General features: G+C 38.7%; 1 protein-coding gene across 2 annotated transcripts in view; it reads right to left on the reverse strand.

Annotated features, from left to right (window-relative positions):
• Positions 1 to 22,333, reverse strand: part of MKLN1 (muskelin 1) — a 346,539-nt gene that overhangs the window by 303,232 nt on the left and 20,974 nt on the right. For both annotated transcript variants that reach the window (XM_056123894.1, XM_056123893.1), the window contains exons 2-3: positions 17,162 to 17,284; positions 14,338 to 14,404 (exon numbers count right to left, since the gene is read on the reverse strand). In XM_056123894.1, the coding sequence (XP_055979869.1) occupies positions 14,338 to 14,345 (8 nt within the window). In that variant the 5' untranslated portion in view covers positions 14,346 to 14,404; positions 17,162 to 17,284. The remainder of the gene's footprint in view (positions 1 to 14,337; positions 14,405 to 17,161; positions 17,285 to 22,333) is intronic.

A 22,333-nucleotide genomic window follows, 5' to 3' on the forward strand; every position in this document is an offset into this window, starting at 1 on the left:
ACTATCACTCCAGCTCCCCAAATATCATTTCAATGTGTAAAAATATTAGTGAGATATTTACATTTCTATTTTATACTGTCCTAAAAAATTTCACATGTATTTTACACATATAACTTGTTGCAACTTGAATGAACCACTTTCTAAGTACTTAAGGGCTACATGTAGGGGCCTGAGAGATAGGACAGAGATTTATGTGTTTGCTTTGCATGTGGCTGACCCCAGTTTGGTCCCTGACACTGCAGATGGTTGCCCACCCCCCCATGCACTGCTGGATTTGGCCCACAAACCAAAGCAGTCACTCCTGAGCACAAAGTCAGGAATCATCCCTAAGCATTACAAGGTATGGCCTAAAAACCAAAACTAAGAAAGAAAGCTTCACTTAATGGTGCCCATTTTGAAGAATACAGGTGTAGAAAAAAAGCTATAAAGAGTTAACATTAGGTTAGGCATGCAGTGAATGCTAAAAAAAAAAAAAGTGTGGAGTCTATATTATTTTAGTATTATTCTTAGAAAATTGTTTAATCCTCTTAAAGTTTTCCATTGAGACTTGCTTTGTCTATATGGTGTGCTTCAGGAATAACTGGAGAAGCTGGTTGCTCAAGGGCGCTTCAAGGCAACTTTCTGTTATTCTCCGTCTGTCATCTGAAGGGATCACAAGAAGTAACATGGAGGATATATCTGCTGAGTGCCAATGATGGTCAAATATTGACACATGAAACTCTAACAAGTAGGTGCTACCACGAAACTGACCTTCTCAGGTAAATCAGGCTTCTGCTAAAGCAGCTGCACTGTCTGCACTGCACTGTCCTCCCGTTGTTCATCGATTTGCTCAAGCGTGCACAGTAACATCTCCATTGTGAGACTTGTTGTTACTGTGTTTGGCATATCGACTATGACACGGGTAGCTTGCCAGGCTTTGCCTTGTGGGCAAGATACTCTTGGTAGCTTGCCGGGCTCTCCGAGAGGGGCGGAGGAATCAAACCCGGCTGCATGCAAGGCACACACCCTGTCCACTGTGCTATCGCTTCAGCCCATTTTAAACTCTAATAAGTAGGTGCCACCACGAAACTGACCTTCTCATGTAAACAGGCATCTGCTAAAGCAACTATATGCTCCTAAACTTTACCTTTTCAAGAAGTGGGATGACAATACATTTAAATACTCGACACTGACTTATAAGACAACACAGAGTTCACATATATAACCCAATAACTTGAAAAACATGTTCACAAAAAACCTCTTCACAAATGTGCACAGCTGCATTATTCATAATAACCAAAAATTGGAAACAAACTAAATGACTTAAACTGATGCCAGATGGATAAACAAAATGTGGTCTATTCGTACAAGGAAATATTATTCAGTCATAAAAAAGGAAAGGGTTGATGGACTGGAGAGATAGCACAGGGACTAAGTGCTTGCTTTGAAAGCATCTAATCCTGGTCTCATCCTTGGCACCTTATAAGTTCCAGGATTGATCCATGAGCACAGAACTAGGAGTAAGCTCTGAACATCACCAAATATAGCCCACCATCTACCAAAAAAAAAAAGTTCAAAAAGAAATGGGCTGATAAAAAAATCCATGGATACAAATTTTTAAACAATATTTAGAACGAAAAAAACTAATCACAAAAGTCACATGTTTTACTACTTCCATTTATATTAAATGATCCCAATTAACAAATTAATGTCAGAAAATAGCAAATTCAATAGACAGAAAATGTGGTTTTCCAGGGTATGAGATGGGGGATGGGAAGATTTAGGAGTGATTACTAACAAGTCTGAAGGATTTTTTGTGTGTGTGGCTTTGTTTTTTTCTGAGATGATAGAAATATTGTGGAATTAGATTATAGCAAAGGTTATAGAACATTGAGAATATGATAGAAAATGTTAAGGTTAAGGTTAAGGCCCTCCCGTTGATCGTCGATTTGCTCGAGCGGGCCCAGTAACGTCTCCATTGGAGACTTTGTTGTTACTGTGTCTGGCATATCGAATACTCTCGGTAGCTTGCCAGGCTCTCCGAGAGGGGCGGAGGAATCGAACTAGGGTCGGCCATGTTGGCCGCTTGTAAGGCGAACGCCCTACAGCTGTGCTAAAAAATTTGACTTATTGTTATAGGAAAACATGACCATATGTATAAATACTGCCAGAGTCCCAGAGTAGAGAAGTATTTTCAAGACTTTAAAAATAGATAGTACAGATGTTAAGGCAATTGCCTTGTATGTAGCTGACCCCAATTTGATCTGTGGCACTGTATGTGGTTCCCCGAGTACTCTCATGAGTTATCCCTGAGCACAGTACTAGAAATTAGTTCTGAGCACTGCCCTTGTATCCCCTCCAAATACCAATACACAAATACATTAAAAGAGAAGAGACCAATGGTATACAAACTATTATTCATTAGAATATTTTCTTTAACTGTCATCTTGTGTATACAGTTGAGGGGAACACACCACATAGGCTAAGAACCCCCAGAGTTATGTCTGGTAGTGTTGGAGGGACTCCATGCAGTGCCAGGGAATTAACCCAGAGCTCTGACACGCAAGGCTTGTGCTCTTCCTCTTGAACCAGATCTCCAGATTCAACTATTATCTGTAACATCCCATCATTTTTCTTTCCTTCCCATAAATTAAAATTATTTTACATTTTAGCATTAAACAAAAGAACTACAAAGAGGGCCCAAACCCATGAGCCAGAGGCACAAACACATATATACATAAACAATAATCTCCACTCTCAGCTCCCAGCTCCCAACTCCCAGCATGCCACCTGTGTGCAAAGTCAAGGTCTTACTATTCACTCACTTTGTGACTTGAGCAAAGTGAGTGAACAGTAAAAAAAAAAACAAAGTTTTTTTGGAAACTTTCCTAGCTGCTCCTGTACCTCAGTTTCTCTTTACAAGGATGCTGAGTGCCTCTAGACACATTATAAGACTGAAGAGAGCCAGACATAGCTAGTGTGGTCAGGAGAACGTGGTTGATACTTTACAAGGGTTCATTAAATAAAGAAATATTTAGAACTTTGTGCCCATGGCATGTTAATTTTGCTTGGCCATGCTCTTCCGCAGAACTCTCTCCATAGAAAAGCCCCAGTCTTCTCTTGCTCCACTACTTGGTTCAAATATCACTGCAGACCACTCTTCTCTCATGCCCAATTTTTGGTGATCACTTTCTAATCTGTTGCATGATCATTTACTGATAGATATTGGTGGTGGCCCATCCCTCGTACTAGAAGGTGGGACTCTTGCCTGTCAGTCTCCCATTCAACCCAGAACAGAAGCTGGTTACTTCTGGGCAGTAGCTCAGGTAACTGACTAGAAATCTCACTGAAGACTGGGCGGTGAGTGAGGCCTACCTTTCACTGAATAACCCTTTGCATCATTTTCTGCTTCACCTTATGTTGATATTCTTTTCACGACAATGCAAAAGGCAAGAAATAAAGATACTGGAAATCAAATACACGGCCCAGAGGGAGAAGGTAGGATAGAAGGAAATAGGAAGCTCTGAGATCAGGAGAGGCTGCTAGAGGAACACTGGGAGACTGTTCCCTCTCTTCCCCCCCCCCACCCCCAAAGGCCACCTAGAGACCTTCCCTCTGAGTCACAACTGGACCCAGCCCTTGGAAATGGCACGCTGCCGAATCTTGAAGTGCAATGTGTACACAGAGTCTTAGTAAGATCCTTCACATTGTGAAATACATGACCTGTACCTGTACAATGAGAAATTTTTGTGTGGCAAAAGGCCAGCTGCCAGGCACAGTAAACAGAAGTGTTTGCCTGGTTTCACCAGCATGCACAAATAGGCAAGTGGCCATGGTGCACGGTGCCTTGGAAACTGGGATTCCCTGTGCAGGGATAGACAGGCTGTCTCACAGCCTATGAAAAGGGTCCTTCTTTGTGTCCCAGTAGCCCCTGAAGTATAAGATGATAGCGTCCCTGCAAAGAGCACTAGACTTCAAATGAACTGTTCAATAAACTTACCCCAACTAGTTTGCAGGAAAATAGCTCTAAGTTCTCTCTGGGCTGCTCCCACCTCTCTTTTCCATTATCTTCAACTATTCCTTAGCTGTGCTTTATTACCCTTCTGCTCTCCTGGCAGGAGAAAAAAATCTGATGAGTCACTAGCCTCTGGGATGATAGACGACCCCCTTTCCGCAAGCTTTTGACTTAAAAAGAGGTCAGCAGGAAAGATTAACAATGATATTGTTAATAACTAATAATAGGCTGGAGCGATAGCACAGTGGTAGGGCGTTCGCCTTACAAGCGGCCAACATGGCCGACCCGAGTTCGATTCCTCCGCCCCTCTCGGAGAGCCCAGCAAGCTACCGAGAGTATTCGATATGCCAGACACAGTAACAACAAAGTCTCCAATGGAGACATTACTGGGCCCGCTCGAGCAAATCGATGATCAACGGGAGGGCCTTTACTTTTTATTGATGATAATAATAATAGTTGATGATAGCAAAAGTAGTTTACTTTGTAGAATAGTGCCAGGTATCCTACTGAAAAAATGGATGCAAGGACCTTGTTAAATCCTCTATCGACCTAATGAAGTGGAAGTTCTATCCATATTGCCCATGAGAAATAAACATTTACATCTTTAGTAGTTGAAGGATTTAGAATCACCATCTGTAGGAATGTTTGTGCTAAGGAATTCCACCATATTGGAATAAATAGATTTCTAAAGTGGAAACTTTGATCCTGTAAGAAAACAGCTGGGAGAAACAGACAATTTCAGCAATCCTGGGAGCAATGAAATGCACCTAGGAGGCTTGAAACTTCAAACAATTCACTGTGCCTGTGAATGCCAGGTCCATTTCTGCTCTCACATTTGTGACGTCACTACTTAGAGCATGTCACATAACCTCGCTTGCTTGAGATTATTGTTTGAGTTCAATGAAATATGACCAATGAATTGCATCATGCATGTAATCCAGATGTTGTATATTTTGACTGCTATAAATGCCTACTATTAGAATATTTATTTATAACTTCAATATATCAGAATCTGTTAATATTTCCTAATATCTTCCTGGTTTTGTAATATGGGTTTGAATTGATTTCCTAAGAAATTTTTTTATTGGAAAGACAGAATAATAACAGAATTTCAAAGGGAGACACCCACAGTCTTATTTCTTTTTGTTTCTGCACATTGTCTTCAAGCTTAGTTAATTCAGAGAAACTATGTGGGGTGGACGTTGAATTTAATGATTTCTGGATTTTATCTCACTTTTTCCCAATTTTACTATCTAACCTCTGGAAAGTTATAAAACTATGTTTCCTTGGTTTCCCCAAAGATGAAATGAAGAGGTTAGACCAGATGATCTTTAAGATACCCCTAGCTCTAACAAGCTATGATTTTAATTTATAATATGTTTTTCTTTTACTTTCATGATATTCATTTGAAGTTGAATATATATAGGACATAGAATTACTGTTTTCAGAGTTAACTTTCTAAACTATGATTGGCAATTATAATTTCACATATAATGAGTTCTACAAAGGTTAAAATGAACTGTACTAACAATTTTCAAAGTAGCTATCAAATAACCAAACAATTATAAAAATGAATATCCAAATACCTTCATGAAATAAATGTTTGCAACTAAAGTCTGACAGTTCTACACATTCATTATATGTAATACATTTAGTTTGGTATAGGCATTCTAATCTTTGTTGATTTGCAATTTTAGTCATACCATAGATACAAAAATACAGTCTAAGTACAATGTAGTTATTCTTAAATTTTCTCTACAAGAAAAAGAAAAAATAATAATTCTATCTGACCATATTGGAAGAAACTGGTCAATATAAACATCATAAAAGTAACATAGTTAGGTGAGACAGACATTTTCCTTCACTGCTGCTTGGTGTGCAACCTAGTAAGACCTCTCTAGAGGCAATTTGACAGTACTAATCAAGAGCTTAAATACATCACTACCGGGCCGAAGTAATAGTACAGTAGGTGGGGCATTTGCCTTGCATGCAACTGACCCATGTTCAATCCCATATTGTCCCCTGAGCACAGCAAAGAATGATTCCTGAGTGCAGAGCCAGGAGAACCCCTGAGCATCGCTGGGTATGACCCAAAAAGCAAAAATAAAATAAACAGAAACTAATTAAAAAATACATCGCTACTCTCTGATCAGGTAATCCCACTTATAAAGACTTGAACTGAAGAAGTAATGTGTGATAATGCTTCATGGTTAATATGGAATCTAAGGAAATGAAATCAACCAAATGTTCAGAAATAGAAAAATATCTAAACAGCTGGTGTTAAACCTGTACTAAATATATATGAATATATACTCATCGTATACCAAAAACTTGTTATGATGCTTTGCTGCTTTGATTTTGGTTCAGGGCTACAATTGGAAGTACTCAGGACTACTTCCCCCCACTCAGTGCTCAGGAATCATTCTTGGTGATGGCTCAGGGGACCAATTGATGCTGGGGATTGCGCCTGCGTCTCAGGTCTTGCAAAGTGCTCAGCTCACTGAGCCAACTCCCTGGCAAGAACTATAAAACATTGCTAATGGGAACTAGAGAGATGGCTCAGTGGGATAAGCACACAGCTGACCATGCAGGAGTCCTGGGTTCCATCCCCAGTGTCATATAGTCCCTCATATACCAACTACTGCCAGGAATGATCCTGGATAAAGGAACGGGGAATAGCCCCTTAGCACTGCTGAGTGCCCCCTCCTGCCAAAAATATTTTGACATTCTTTTTGTTTTAGAGTATATCCCATTAGAAAGGTGTAGCCAAAGTAATTCAAAAAGGTTCTCTGTATGCCTCCAGCTGGGTACGCAATTTGATTTTTTAAATTAAGAGTTTCATTAAAAATTAATATTTTATAATTATACAAAATATTTACATGATTCAAAAATCAAATCCTAAGTCGATAGAGTCAAGTAAATCTAATTTTTTGACAACATCCCTTTCCCTTAATCTCTCTTCCTTTCTGATAGGCACCTGTTATTATTTTTTTTGGTACCTATTATTTTGAAATATTTATCCTGTAGTGGCCTTTAATATAAGCAAATTTATAAATAAGTATATTTATGTGTATTTACATAGAAATATGTGGATATGTGTAGATTTATATTAATTTTTCTACACTTTTACATAAATGTACCATACTGATTCACTCTTTTTTCCTTTGATATTTTATATGCTATATATCCTGAGATCAACAATGGTAAGTATAGCTGAAGATGCAGCAATCCATTTTATGACTGCATAGAACTCCATTGTGTGAATGTACCAAACTTTGCTCAACTTGACCTCTATTAATGGACATTTGGATTATTTCCAGTGCTTTGCTATTATAAATAGTTGCTGTTCTATGGTTTTGTATCATATTTATATATACCATCTCTTAAATATAAATAGATTTTTACTGTGTGGAATTATACAAGATGAGCCTAGACCATCTTATACCAAATAGCAGGAGCACTATCAAAGACTGTAAGAGCCATTCAAAATCTTGTTCAGGAATTGGTTTGCAAATGTCACCATGGGCCAAATAGGGATAATGCTACATTAAGAAGAATAACTAGAAAGATGTATTGATACATTATGAATGCATCCATGAATGAGTTCAAATAATTGTTTTAAAACAAATACAAGGGATGAAGAGACAGTACAATGGGTAAATTGCTTGCCTTACATGTACCTAAACTGGATTCATTTCTCAGAACCACATATGGTCCCCAAAGCACCACCAGGAATAATTCCTGAATACAGAGCAGAAGTAAGCCCTGAGTACTGCTGGGTGTTAGTTACCTCCAAACCAATAAAATAGCACAAAATCAAAGTTAATATAATTACTCATTTGGATACCACTATTATATGTCAAAGTATCAACTCAATGAATAATAGCAATAAAATATTATCAGTTTGCAAGCTACAATAGATTACTGTATACTGTAAAAGGTAAAGGTAAAGGCCCTCCCGTTGATCATCGATTTGCTCAAGCGGGCCCAGTAACATCTCCATTGGAGTCTTTGTTGTTACTGTGTTTGGCATATCGAATACGTCACAGTGAGCTTGGTAGGCTCTGCCGTGCAGGCGAGATACTCTCGGTAGCTTGCCGGGCTCTATAAGAGGGGCGGAGGAATTGAACTCGGGTATACTGTATACTTCCTAATTGTTAAACCCATACTGTATACTGTATACTGTATACTTCCTAATTGTTAAATCCATGTTAAACCCATGTCCTATAAAGCAGTCTTACTCCAGTCCTCATTTTAATTTTTTTCAAGTAGGTACAGCATTTTATTTTACTTTAATTTTTTAATTAATTTTTATTAAAAACTACGTGATTTATAAAGTTGTTCATTATACAGTTGTTTCAAGCATTTAGTGTTACAACATAACCAGTATGACCTTTGCTCCACCAATATCCTCAGTTTCTCCCCCAATCCCAAGCTGTTCCCTTTGGCGCATAACAAATTTACTTTATAATGCTTATTCGAACAAAACTTTAAGAACTGGCAAACAGAATGATCAGAAAATAAATCAGTATGAGCCAATCAGTGATTACTATATGATTTTGATTTGTAAATAAGAAAATTAAAGCCATTTAATACAATTTTTAAAAATTATTATCATTTAGGGCTGGAGCAATAGCACAGTGGGTAGGGCGTTTGCCTTGCACACGGCCAACCCAGGTTCGATTCTCAGCATCCCATATGGTCCCCCGAGCACTGCCAGGAGTAATTCCTGAGTGCAGAGCCAGGAGTAACCCCTGAGCTTCGCTGGGTGTGACCCAAAAAGCAAAAAAAAAAAAATTATTATCATTTACATATATATGTTTTCAATTCTGGAACCTAACGCATATTACATTAAATTTTATTTTATACTTGGATTTTGTGGGGGCTGGAGTGATAGCAAAGTGGGTAGGGCATTAGCCTTGCACACGGCCTACCCGGGTTCGATTCCCAGCATCCCGTATGGTCCTCCAAGCACTGCCAGGAGTAATTCCTGAGTGCATGAACCAGGAGTAACCCCTGTACACCACCGGGTGTGACCCAAAAAGCAAAAAAAAAAAAAAAAAAAAAAAAACAACTTGGATTTCGTTATGGCAATAATCATGTCTCACCTGACATTAATAAAACTTCTAAAACAAGTTGTGTTAATATATTTTGGAGTTTACATGAAATATGTAAGACCTATATGTGTAAATTTTTTCCCAATAGCCTGGCAAGCTACTGAGAGTATTTCGCCCACACGGCAAAGCCTGGCAAGCTACCCATGATGTATTCGATATGCCAAAGTAACAAGTCTCATGATGGAGACGTTACTGGGCTGGCTCGAGAAAATCGATGAACAACGGGAGGACCATGACCGTGACCGTGACACTTTATATAAACACTGTCATTTCCCACTTTTAAAAAGTAAAACTTGGGGCTGGAGAGATAGCACAGTGGGTAGGGCTTTTGCCTTGCACATGGCCAACCCGGGTTCGATTCCCAGCATCCCATAAGGTCCCCCCCAGCATACCAGGAGTAATCCTGAGTGCAGAGCCAGGAGTAACCCCTGAGCATCACCGGGTGTGACCCAAAAAGCAAAAAAAAAAAAAAAAAAAAAAAGTAAAACTTGAAGGTAGGTGTCAGAATTACAAGAAGACAGAGAAACACGCCAAATGCTACCAAGAGGATTCAATGAGAATAGCCTATCCTTTGTGGATAGCTACAGAGAAAACCATTTGGTTTCTTTAACATATGAATTGCAGTGGGGTGGGAGGAAATCCTGCAATAGAACCTGTGCATATTTAATAGACACATATTATCCTCAGCATGTGAACTATATTTGAAAATTGCTTCAAACAAAATATAAAAATATGTATAGCATTTTTGTAATAACAGAAAATTTTTAACACTGACTTCGTATTTCATGTTTTCAAAACATTATTGTTTGGATGTGATGATAGTTATGTTTAGAAAATCCTTGTCTTTTAAAAGTTTATGGGTGAAATGACACAATTTCTGGGATTTGCTTTAAGATAATATTTGTGGAAAAAAGGAAGACAGTACTGATGGGTTGGCCAGGCTGGGTCGATGGACAGTTGGGTTCATTATGATTCTTCGTCTACTTTTATGATGTTTTAAATTTTCTATAAAATCCAAGAACATGCAATCATATGCAATGAGTATTTTGGTATAAGTTTTATGTATATGTGTATATAAAATCTGCTGTAAGGACATAAAACAAGATGTTAATGGTAATTATCTCTGGATGATAGAATTGTGAGTGACTTGGTGAATTTTGTCATCTTGATTCTACTTCTTATTCTGTGTTCTTATACTGACACATTATATATAATCAGGAAATAGGTATTTTAAAATAAATATTTTAATTGTTTAACTATCATTTTCACAATTGTAGACTTCACTTCTGACAGTGAATAAGGTAACTTTGTACTATTCAAATATAATTGGCAAAATTATTTAATATCCAATTGTATTTCATTTTGAGTAGGCACAGATAATAAAAATACAACCTAAAGCTTGAGGTTTTGAAATTCTGTCATTTGGTGTAACAGGAGAATCTTAAATTTATAGCTTAGAGTAAACAGTTAATTCCCCCACCCCCCCTTCTTACATAACAGAAAAACAACTGATCCAGTTTGGCACAAACTTTCTCCTCCAAAGTCACCTTTGTGCTGAAATTCTGCACCTCAGCTTTTGGTCAAATAACTGGCAGAGGGGAAAAGATTCCTTAACAAAATTTTCTTGTAATTTTACTACGGCGCTAGTTCTTGGCTACTCGGGAGAGTTATTCTTTTACTCAATTAAATGGGTTGGGGGAGTCTTGCTGTGCTCCCCTAAATTCTGAAATGCAGAGCGTGCAAACACCTTTAATCAGTCCTTTGGCATGATCTAAATTAACGTAAAACCACGACAGGAGATACAATTAATGAATAAAATAGTTAACGCATATTTTTAGCATACTGATACTTAAATCAAAGCACTGCAGGTTTTTTTCAAATTATAAGAAAATCTGAAATTTTAAAACCAACATATAAAAACAAATGTTTTGTCATAACACATGAACCTATAATATTGACATTATCATCTGACTGTTCTATAAACAAATAACTGTCCCTACAGTTACTTGAAAATCGATATCATGTATCTAATTTTTCCTTCTTGTATTCACAGGGAACTTTCTGCCGGAAAATCAGTTCGTTTCTGTTACATATTAACAAATCATCACTCAAGTAATAATGTGTTCTCAGTGTAGACGTCAAAACAAAGTCATTATTAGATAGTTTTTCATTTGGAAATGAAATTTCCTGATTTAACAAATATCTAGAGGGGGCAGAGTGATAGTACAGTGGGCAAGGCACTTGCCTTGCATGCGGCAGACCCTGGTTTGATTTCCGGCACCTAGTATGGTGCCCCAAATACCCCCAGCAGTGATCCCTGAGTGCAGAGCCAGGACTAAGCCCTGAGCACCGCACCACTAGGTGTGACCCCAAAACAAACAAACAAAGGAACAACAAAATGGAAAAACAATCCAAAAAACCCAACTGTCTAGAACCAAAGTATCAATCTGGATCTATCGCCAAAGCTTCTTCTAAATCCAATCCACACCTGCAACTATGTACCCAGCTTTGTGCTAAATAACTTCCTATGGAATTGCAATTGTAAGGGACAATAATCCCATGAAAGAGTAAACTGAAGAGTAGCAATTGCAGTTGCACTTGTTTTTGCAATCGCAATTGTTTCGTTTCCATATTTGGGCTATGGATTCCTGATGACTGTGCCTTGTGCCCGTCCTTGAGCTATGCGTAATAAATAGGACTGGACCTCTTTCTATAAAGAGGTCCAGTTCGAAGGCTGTTTGTACCATTGAGTTCTCTGCCTCCCCCACACTGGATGGCACACAGGAGGGGAAATTATTCCTTATCCTCTGAGGAGCAGCAAGCCAATATATGTTCTGTTCATGATGAAACCAATGAGGAAGCATGAGCGAGATGGAGCGATAGCAGAATGGGTTCTTCACAACAGCAAAACGGCCACTACACTTTGCTATCTGGTCTTTGAACAAAGAAAGTTCTAACATCTTTAAGCCTGGGAATAATAAACTGTATTTTTGGGTTGTTATTATTATTATTATTATTTGGTGAACAACAGATTAAAGGTCAACCCGAGAAAGTTGATTCTTGGCATACTTCCGACCAGGGTCACTCGTTTCATCCGAATGAGCTCAAAGTTAAGAATGAAAAACCTCAACTTTAGAAAATGACACGTTTGAAATACTGAAAGTTCTAATTAGAGGTAACATTCAAAACACCAGTCCAGTTCGGTCTGTTCCACCCATTCATTCTATGGACTTCAAGAAATCCCATTTGTTTGGGAAGTGGGTTTAAAAAAAATTACCTTCAGCCAAAATTACGTCATGGAATATGTTAGTAAAGAAGTTTCTAATTTCTGTAGACTCAGTGATAAAAGGAAAATTATGTTTGTAAGACTCTGGCTACCTGGTAACTTAGAAATATTGTATCTAAGAATCTTAAAATTTCACAGGTGAAGTGCTTGATGCAGTTGAAAATTCAAACAGAATTTTCTAAAGCCGGTCCTTGTTTCAGCTATTAACACAAGAGAATCATTCTGATGGGCATCAACTAGAAATCAAATGGATTATCCCTATAAGTTTGCTCAAGCATGCCCACTAGGAATATTTTATGTGTGAGACATAAATATAGGTTACACGGTACGGTGTGAGGGGACTTGAATTAAAGGATCTTAAAAATAAATAGGAACAACAAAAATAAAACATGACTAACTCTCCTGCCACCATCAAAACAAATGTTTCCAAGACCCAAAGCCAAGAAAGTAGGAATCCATAAACACAAAGGCTGAGATAATCAGTTGAATGTGCTAAGTCTCCATTAATAACTAAACAAAACACCAAACATCAAACCACCCCCTTCCCAAACACCACCTGCTTTGAAGAAAGAATATCAAACTATGTTGACCTTTCACCTCTACACCTCCAGTTTATTTTTAAATGTACCAAATCTCTTAAAATTAAGGGAGTGGAATATTTTACAAAAGTGAAAGGTTTGATTACTTACGTCAGTCCCACTTTAGGTGAAGTAGTGATTACTGAAGGACGGGTAACCCACTTCATTCATTTTAATAACTAATTCATTCTCAGATTGCCACAGAACCAAACTCATTTAGTTATTAAGTCACGATATTTTTTCAGTCTAAGAATTTTTTTTTTTACTTTGGAGAGAAAGCCTGGACAATTTAAGCAATTTTATATTTAATTTCTCTGTCTCTCCAGTCTCACTCTTATATAAGGTATTGAATGCAATTTCTTTCATTCTTAGTGTTTTACATTGCGTTGTCTTTAGAAAAACCTAGACTAGATCTTAAGAGGCTCCCAAGTTGGTGGCTAGTTCGTATGAAATAAATAAATAAATAAATAAATAATCACTACAGTCCATATTTTTGGCATGGAGAATAACAGACTAAATTCTGGCTGTCCTGAAAATTCTCTGTAGAACAGAGAAAAAGCTTGTCACTGATTGTGTTAGTGCATAGTCTAGATTTTATTCTACCTCTCTCCAAACACTTCCATGAATGTCTGACCCACACACTTGTTTCTTCATCTCCATACACATGATTTCTTTTCATTTGGAGGCAATATTGCTTAAAGAGCAAGGTCAGGAAAAGAAAGCTAAACTTGGCATCAGAATCCAGGTGTGAATTCCAGCTCTACAGGGAACCAGTTAAAGGCAATTTAGCACAGTGGGTAAGTGTGCCTGCAAAAGCCAGAAAGCATAGGTGAAAATCCTTGGTTTCTCCACTTTCTAGCAAGGTGTCCTGAGGCATTATTGATCTCTTGTGCCTCAGTTTTCTTCTTTGTAAAATATCCATGATATCAAGAGTGATCACATGGGATTGTGAAGATTGAATGTCTTTAAAAGGTTTAGAACAGAACCTTAACCACTGAGTATTTTAAACAGAGTATCCTAAATCCTCAATAAATGTTAGCGATTATGACTGCTAGCCTGACATTGGGGAATACACCCAACTTCCAGAAGACTCTGTTTATGTTCTCTCCAAAGAAGTCAGAGCCTCTACTTGGTCTTTATGGAGACCAAATAAACTCTCTTAACATTTACAACAATCACTTAAAAAGTATATTCAGGTGTCAGAAAACACCTCAAACCAAGTAGTACTTCTTTTTTCTCCGCTATGCATCTTAAGACACAAAGATACATACACACACACACACACACACACACGCACATACGCACACACACGCGCACATCTCCTATAGCACTTATCACACTGCATCATAAGAATTAGCTTACCTGTCCATCTTCCCACTAACAGTGCATCCTCTGATTCACCTCTGCGCCCTCTGCACGTTGGACATACCTGACACAGGATAGGTACTCAATAAATATTTGTTTAAATGAATATTGTTCAAATGACAGAGCAGGAATTCTCAAGGCCTTTTCCAGAATGATAGAGTATTTTTGCCAAGTACTCTCAGTAGGACCACCCAGAAATGTGCTTGTTTTGTCTCTGGCACAATATATTGAGATTCTGTCATTTTTAATGCAGCCAATCTTACATCGTTATATTCACTCATCCTCTGACTTGATAAATAATCATTAAGCACCAGTGTACCTGGTCCTATATGGGACACCATATGGTACACCACAAGTGGAAGTGCCCAGGCTAATTTAGACCCTCTGTACTATTTCAAAAGAACCTAATGATTATGGAATGAGTTACCGCCAGAGATAGTAAACTTGTTGGCTGAATTACTTCATCAGTGAAATGAATCTCAGGATGTGAAAGAATTGTTTTTTACTATGAGAGACCTTAGAGATTAATGAGGGTCAGGGATCTGACTGCCTAAACCCAAATCCTTTCCCTGTTTTGTACAAGGGATAAGCTAATGACTAGTTAGGAAAGGCCTCTAAGCTTTATTTACTTTTCCCATATGTAAGAGAGAGCAAGAGGGTTTGATGTGAATATTTGAAAAATGACCCCCTGATTGGAACAATAGGGCTTATCTTTCATGCAATCAACCCAAGTTTGATCCTGGGTATCCCATATGGTCCTCTTCTGTACTGGAGTGATTCCTGAGCACAGGGCCAGGAGTAAGCCATGAGCACTACTAGGTGTGGCCCCAAACATAAAATAAAATAAAACAATGATCCCCATCAAAAGTCATCTGTTATGGCAGCACATAATATGCACTCAGTATGTATTGGTTATTGCTATTAATTTAACTCCTCACCATAGGGTTCAAACTTCTACCACAAATATACCCAGCATACGGTGCATGAATGCCAGGCTTGAATACCATCAAGGTTTTACTACCTCCAGGACGTGTCCACCTGTTTGCTGGGTACATTTAATTATTGACAAATTCCAGTGGGTTGACTATACACGGTAACATTTGCTACTCATGGACCCTTAATCTATCATCTGGGATTAGGCAGAAGAAATCAAAACTCTCTTTGGTGGACAAGCCATTCTAACTCTGAAGGCAATTGAGGACCCATAACATACCCACTCACCATCTTAAATCCTGTCATCAAGTTTATATGACACAGTTGACCAGATATCTTATGTTTCTTTTTACCTTTCTTGAATGGACTTTTTCTTTTTTTTCTTTTTAATTGTGGTGGGGTACACTGCTACGGGTGCGGGCCATGGGGAGGCAGTCCTGAAAGGAACCTGGGGCTGCCGCACATGTAAGCCAGATAACTTGAGCCACACCCCAGGTCCTTGAATAATCTTTTTTTTTTTTTTTACCATAGTTCCTGCTTTAAGAATAAAGATCAGAATTCAAAAAAAAAAAAAAAAAAGAAGAAGAAGAAGAAGAAATGGGGCCTGATAACTGGTATGCACTAGTGATAATACAACAAACAATGGATTTGGAGTGGGGGGAGGGTCAAGTTGCTTCATCATCTACTCACAATCAACTGTGAGCATCCCATCCCCAACTTGTCCTTAAACAATGGAATTGGGGGACCACTCTATATTGGCCTCCATTAGACTTTGTGTTATTAGATATGATTCACTATTAGGTTTTGCAGGGATTTGGCTTTGAGGGAGGAGTCCTGATTGAATTACCCAATTCAATTTTTGTCCTTCCGTGTCCTGTGTCATCTGTAGATTTTCTCAGCTTGTCATCAATGGTATCATTTTAATCACCAGTGAAAGTGGAAAAGTGAATAGGCTGTGAGCCACACTTGCTTTAGTTTCCTAGAAACCTGGCATCATAAACTTTTTCTTAAGTGACATAATGCAATGAGCAAATATTTACTGAGTGCCTATCAATGATCAGGTACTATCTCAAGTCCTGAGTTTATAGTGGCAAATGAAACAATCCCTGTCCTTATGAAGTTGGCTTTCTAGTAGAGGAGGTAAAGAACATACAAGAAGATAATGCTACAACTTTTATTTATTTTGGTTTGGAGGTGACACTTGGCAGTTCTCAGGGGTCACTTCAGTCATTACTGGGAAGTGAACCAGGGTCAGCCACAGGCAAGGCAAGTACCTAATTTTGGTACTATCTTTCTAGCTCCAATCCTATGTCTTTCAAAATGAATAAAAATTTCATCAAGATTGGGGCTAAAGAAAGTTGACGGTGACAGTGGCTAAAGTCAAGTACTTTTTAAGGTTGGTTTTTTTTTTCAGTACTAGGGATCACACCCAAGGTGTTAAACATACAAGGCATATGATTTAGTGCTGAACGATATCTCTGACTCCTGAGTTTCTTTTGAAATACCAGTGCCTCATGCACCAACCACATTCTCCATGTATATCTGACCCAGAGAAGGCCATTTTTCTGTTTTCTCAAAACTCTCTTGTGTTGGTATAGATCATATTAAGGGGACGTGGGTAGAAAACCGATCAAGAATTCATGAAACCAAAAACAAGAACATTTGAAAGGAAATAATTCCCCAGAAGACTTCCAACACCTTCTCCCATGAAAACACCATTCCAAGATTGGCAGGTGGGAGTGTATGGGCACACACAAGCAGGGAAGTTATACTCCTGATGAAGTCTCCAGAGAGAAGAATTTTAGAATGATTGCTCCTCAAATATGGCATGTGTTGGGAAATTGAATAATAGAGGAAGAGAACAAACAAACAAAAAACTTACACTCACCTTATTCCAATCCCCATGTTATCAAGTATGGAGTGAGTTATGAATCCAATAATTTATGGAAAGGCAGTAGGATGAAACACATGACCCCCAAGAACACAGCTCAAAGAGTCTGGATACTGAACTCTGCAAAGGAAACCCAAATAAGACAAGTTTGAAATCTATCAGTTAACTTCTATCTATTCTGCATTCTAATGTGGAATCTAATTTTTCTAAATAGTTCTAGATAATCTTCAAATCTTTTTCTTTTTCTTTTTTTTGCTATTAGGGAAATTTGACAAATCTTAATAAAATCCTAACTTCATTTTCTGGCTGGATTATATACATTTGCTTGGGACACTATTGATCAAATCCAGGTCTTTGTACCAAATTTCACCATATAGTTGTTGCATATTCTATGCTAATTTTTTGGTCCCAAAATAGTTTACAATAATTGGGTGATGCTTTTAAAAAATGGTCTACAATAATTGGGTGATAAATAAATTTTTGTACTGAAAAAAACAGTACAATTATTGTGTAGTGGCAGCCACTATTGGTGAAATATGGTATATACAAATATGCAAAACATGTTCTCTACCACTGAGGGACATTCCTGGCCTGGAAACTTACTTTATATTATGATATATTGAACATGTCTATTGCATTCTTCATTCACTATCTGTTTTGTATCAAATGCTTTGCGTCTGCAATGAATCTAAAGGTAAATAAGATGAACATGGTAATTGTCTATGGAGGGGCAGCAGAAGGCCAAACAGAAAAAGGAAAGTAGTTCTGATTACAGCAATGAGTGCCTTGTTGGAATGTCCCGAGAGTTCAAGAAGGGTCATCTGACCCAGACTTTGGAGGAACTGGGAGTTTGTGACTTCTCCATAGAGATTTATTTACAAGGTGTGATGGATGTCGTTAACGAAAGAGATGGGGCAAGGCTGTTCCAAGTGAAGGCCAAGCAGGTGCACATTTTAGAGTTGACAGAAATGGTCACATGTTGAGTGTTTGAGTACTGAAAACAGTTCTGCCAAGTTGAGACAGCATCGTTAGTGATGAGAGTAGAACAGAAAGTGGAGGGCTAAACAACTCAGAAACATACAAGCTGTGTCATGGAGGAGATGGAATCTACTGAAGTCTGTGATGGCCAGAATGTTGGAGATTGGAAGGGAGAGAAGTCAAGACTGCTGTACAGAGAGTTTTTGGCTCCGACAACTGGACCACCAGTGGCATGGTTCACTAGGGAGGCAAATATGCACATACTAAAGAGCGGAGACTTGATGGAGAAGGAATTGAGTTTAGCCTTGGTGGTATTAGTATGCAATGTAAGGGGAACATACACAGAGAAGCAGTTAAGGGCACAGGCTTAGAAATCACCAGCACACAACAGGCAACAACAGAGTCAGATACTTCTCTTTGTGCTGTGAAGTGCATGAGACCTTGTGCTGTGTCAGGTCTCATGCACTTCACAGGACAAAGAGAAGTATCTGACATCACAGCAATTCCAAAAGTCTTACTTCCCACACCCTCTCTTGTCATCATAACCCTGTATCCCACACTCAGAGCCTTGTCATATAGCCAGCTGAGCGACAAAGTGAGGGAGTGTGGAATCCACTATGGCAGTCCTGTTCTCCCTCGCTTCCTTTGTGATGAAAATCTAGAGGTGATATCATCCATCCTGAAAACGACACATGTCTACACTCGTTGGGGTCCATTTATGACCTCCCAATTCATGTGACCTGATTTCTGCTTCCGATAATCTTGCTCTTGCCCACCTGCGTAACTATCTCCTTGGTGTTTGTATACTGGGTTGTAGCATAAATATGTCCCAGCTTGATTGCTGGGTAACATTTGCCTTTGTTAGTCATGGCCTACAATGGAAATGTGTTTTTCCCTTAACCTTTCTGATATCTACCCTTTCTCCTCTCTTGCCATCATAGCCCTGTATCCCAAGAATTAGCCCAGAAATCTCTGCCCTGGCCAATGCTCCTGGAGAGTGAAGAGGCATCAGCAGTAACTAACCTAAAGAGGCTGTAGTCATAGCTATAGCCTGAGCCTGGGAACTAAGAGTTGAAGCAAAGGCCTCACATGGTTCATCTGTGCCCCCAAATCAGTGACACAAACAGCTGCACGGCTTGAGTCCTTCAAGCATTACTTCTAAATTGTAATCATTATTGGATATTTATGTTCTAAAACTTCAACTGAAAGGCTCAACTGTCTTCAGTTTGTGATTACAGCAGAGGAGATAAAGGAAAGGGGTAAACATTATGCTAAATACAATATTTTGCCTTGTGTTCAGGCTAGCTAAACTGAGTTTTCAGCTGAAGATTTTTTTCTTTTCATTTCATCCAAGTCAATAATCATTTACCCACTGCACTGGGTATTGCTTAAAGCAGAGTTTTCATCTAATTCTCATTTAACAAGATCGAAAAGGGACAAACTAAATAATAATACCTCATTTGCGTATAATGGTTATCTTTCAAAGAAGACATTATAACCAATATTATACTATCTAATTTACAGTTGCAACATGTTGATAATGTAAATACTAGTAGAGGCCATTATCATTTTACAAATTACGCATGAAAGAAGCTGAGGCATGTGAGTTTAATGAAGCTTCCATTTCGGAGGTGTCATCGCTGGTTTATTTTCCACTTTTTTTTTCTACAGGAGGGAACCAGGTTTTAGATAAATGTGTTTATGAAGCTACTGCACTGGATACCTAGCCCTTAAATTTTAAACTGAAAAGTACCTTGTCTGAAAAGAAAGAATAATTTAAAAGTTCTGTACATCGAACATCTCTCCCAAATCTAGATCAAACCCAAGCAGTACCCAACGCTCAACTGTATGTTAACTGGCATGCTTCTCACCATCTTGTGCCACATGCATTAGAAGTTAATTACGTGTCTCACTCTCTTCTTCATATGCAGAATGCTACAATAATCTTGTTGTTCCAATTGGATCTGCAAAGCACTATGACAAGTACAAATTCTGTGCATATGTAAAATCACAAACAGTTTTATGCTTTTACTTGCTTTCATGGTGGGGGGAGGGGATGAGTCCCATTTTTCCTTTGCTTTTATTAATGTATTGATTCCCTCATTTATTCACTCATTAATATTCTCAAGCCTTCCTATATCCATTCTACAGAGATTGTTCTAAATGTACAATGCACATTCTAGATGCAAAAGATAAAAATAGAAGATGAAATGACTGGCTTCAGGAAACAGCCTATGGAAGGAGCCTGGTGTGCAAAGCAGCTATAGGCCAGCTTGGTAAGAGGGGGAATAACACATGAAGTGGTTGGAGATGGAGAGGGGGAACTGACTGTTGTCGGAAGGTGAGGAAAGCTTTAATGAACTCCAGATCTGTACCTGTTAAGAAGGGCCCCTGGTTATTTCAGGAAGGGGGCATACTTTTGGCACAACCACAGACAGACCAAGAAAGGACCTGAGGCAGTTGGGCCTCTATGGGAAATGGGATAGGATAGAAAGTTGTGAAAACATTCTGCCTGTCTTTATTTCACAGCACTGGAAAACGTGTCCTAGCCTTATCCTTAGACTTTTAAGTAGAAACTTACTCTACATGGTATCTGTACCATAGTGTCTTTTGAAACTGCCTATTTGAGGAATGTCATGCAGGGAACAATACACGATCAAAACTTGGATTCAGTTTACTCAAGGTCTATAGCATTTTGGGAAGGTGAAGATATATATTCCTGGCTCTATATTCAGGGCAACTTTTGGCAGTGCTCAGAGGGAAACAATAGGCAGTGCTGGAAATCAAACTATGTCAGCCACATACAAGGCTACCACTTAACCCCTGAACTATCTCTCCAGCTCTCAAGGTCTGTACCTTCAAAATTTCATCATGGTTCTGTTCTGGGAGTAGGGGAGTGGATAACAAGTAAGAACAATGTAACTATTCACCCAACAGAGGTGGTCTCAAAGCCCATTTGAGATCATTATCATTATCGTTTCCATTATCATTTCAGGCTAAACTTTTTTTCTATAGAAATACTTCCAAGCACTGCACTTTCAAACACACTATGCAGGATGAGTCTTGTTCTTCCCATTTGCTTCTTCTCAATCATTCAGATTTGGTGTGGCCCAGCCTCCAGATGGCTTCTTAACAGCAACTTCACTGGCAAGAGATGTTTGAAGATTGTCTCTGGAAAAACCTACACACTTCCCTGCAGGGAGAACTCTTCTCTGAAATCTCGGAGGGGTACTGCATGAGAGCCTTTAAGACTGGGGTTAGCAGGAGATAAAATGCAAGCACTCCAGCTTTCATATTGAATCTTCCCTAAATTATGCCTCCAGCCTTGGTAATCCCACTCTGAATTCCCCTGACACCTCAGAAGAGTTTTGCACTACAATATTTCACCCTTGTTTTTATTTGGAAATCTTCCAGAAATTCTAAGCATGTAAAATAACTCATCTCTTCTTCCTGATCAATTACAGAATCCTAAGACACCATGTCTTCAAGCACCTGATGCTTCACTCAGTCAACAGACATCAACAACTTCCTTATTTCGATCTCATGAAGCCAAGCCAATCATCCTTTTGTCCTTACATCACTGAAAACTGACGTAGGAAGGTCACAGTGACCTCTGGGTTGTCAAATCCAATTCTTAGTTGTTCTCATCTTACTACTGCTCAGGGACTCTTGGCACCAATTATCAAGCTCTTACTGACACATCTCTTCAGTTGGCATCCATCTCACCCTCCTGTCTTTCCTCCCACCTCATTGTTTGTTCTTTCTCAGTCTTTTTGGGCTGGGCCCTTCCTGATCTCTGAATGTTAAGAGCCCTTGAGGGCTTAATTCTCTTCCACTACCCATCTATCCCACTGCTTTTCCTTTCCTTCACTTAACATCTAACTTTGAAGCTGGTTTCTTTTATTTGAGATGCTGAAGTTTGAGTTGAGCTCTCAAGGAAGACTTGAGTTGGCCAAGGAAGAAGACTGACATATTTCTTAGGCATCCAGAAGGAGAAAAGAGGCAAAGGTTATACAGCAGAAGGGAGCAGCGCCAGGTGAATTTAGTTGGTCACTTTAAAATTTGCTTATGGAACAGGTAGTCAATCAAAATAGATAATGGGATGGCAACTCCATCTCATTCTCTCTCTCCCTCTACCTCTTCTTTTCCCTCTTCCTCTCCCTCCTTCTCTTCCTCTTCTTCTTTTCCTGA

The sequence above is a fragment of the Sorex fumeus genome, unplaced genomic scaffold (genome assembly GCF_029834395.1).
Source record: "Sorex fumeus unplaced genomic scaffold, SorFum_2.1 ptg000048l, whole genome shotgun sequence".
Classification (NCBI taxonomy): domain Eukaryota; kingdom Metazoa; phylum Chordata; class Mammalia; order Eulipotyphla; family Soricidae; genus Sorex; species Sorex fumeus.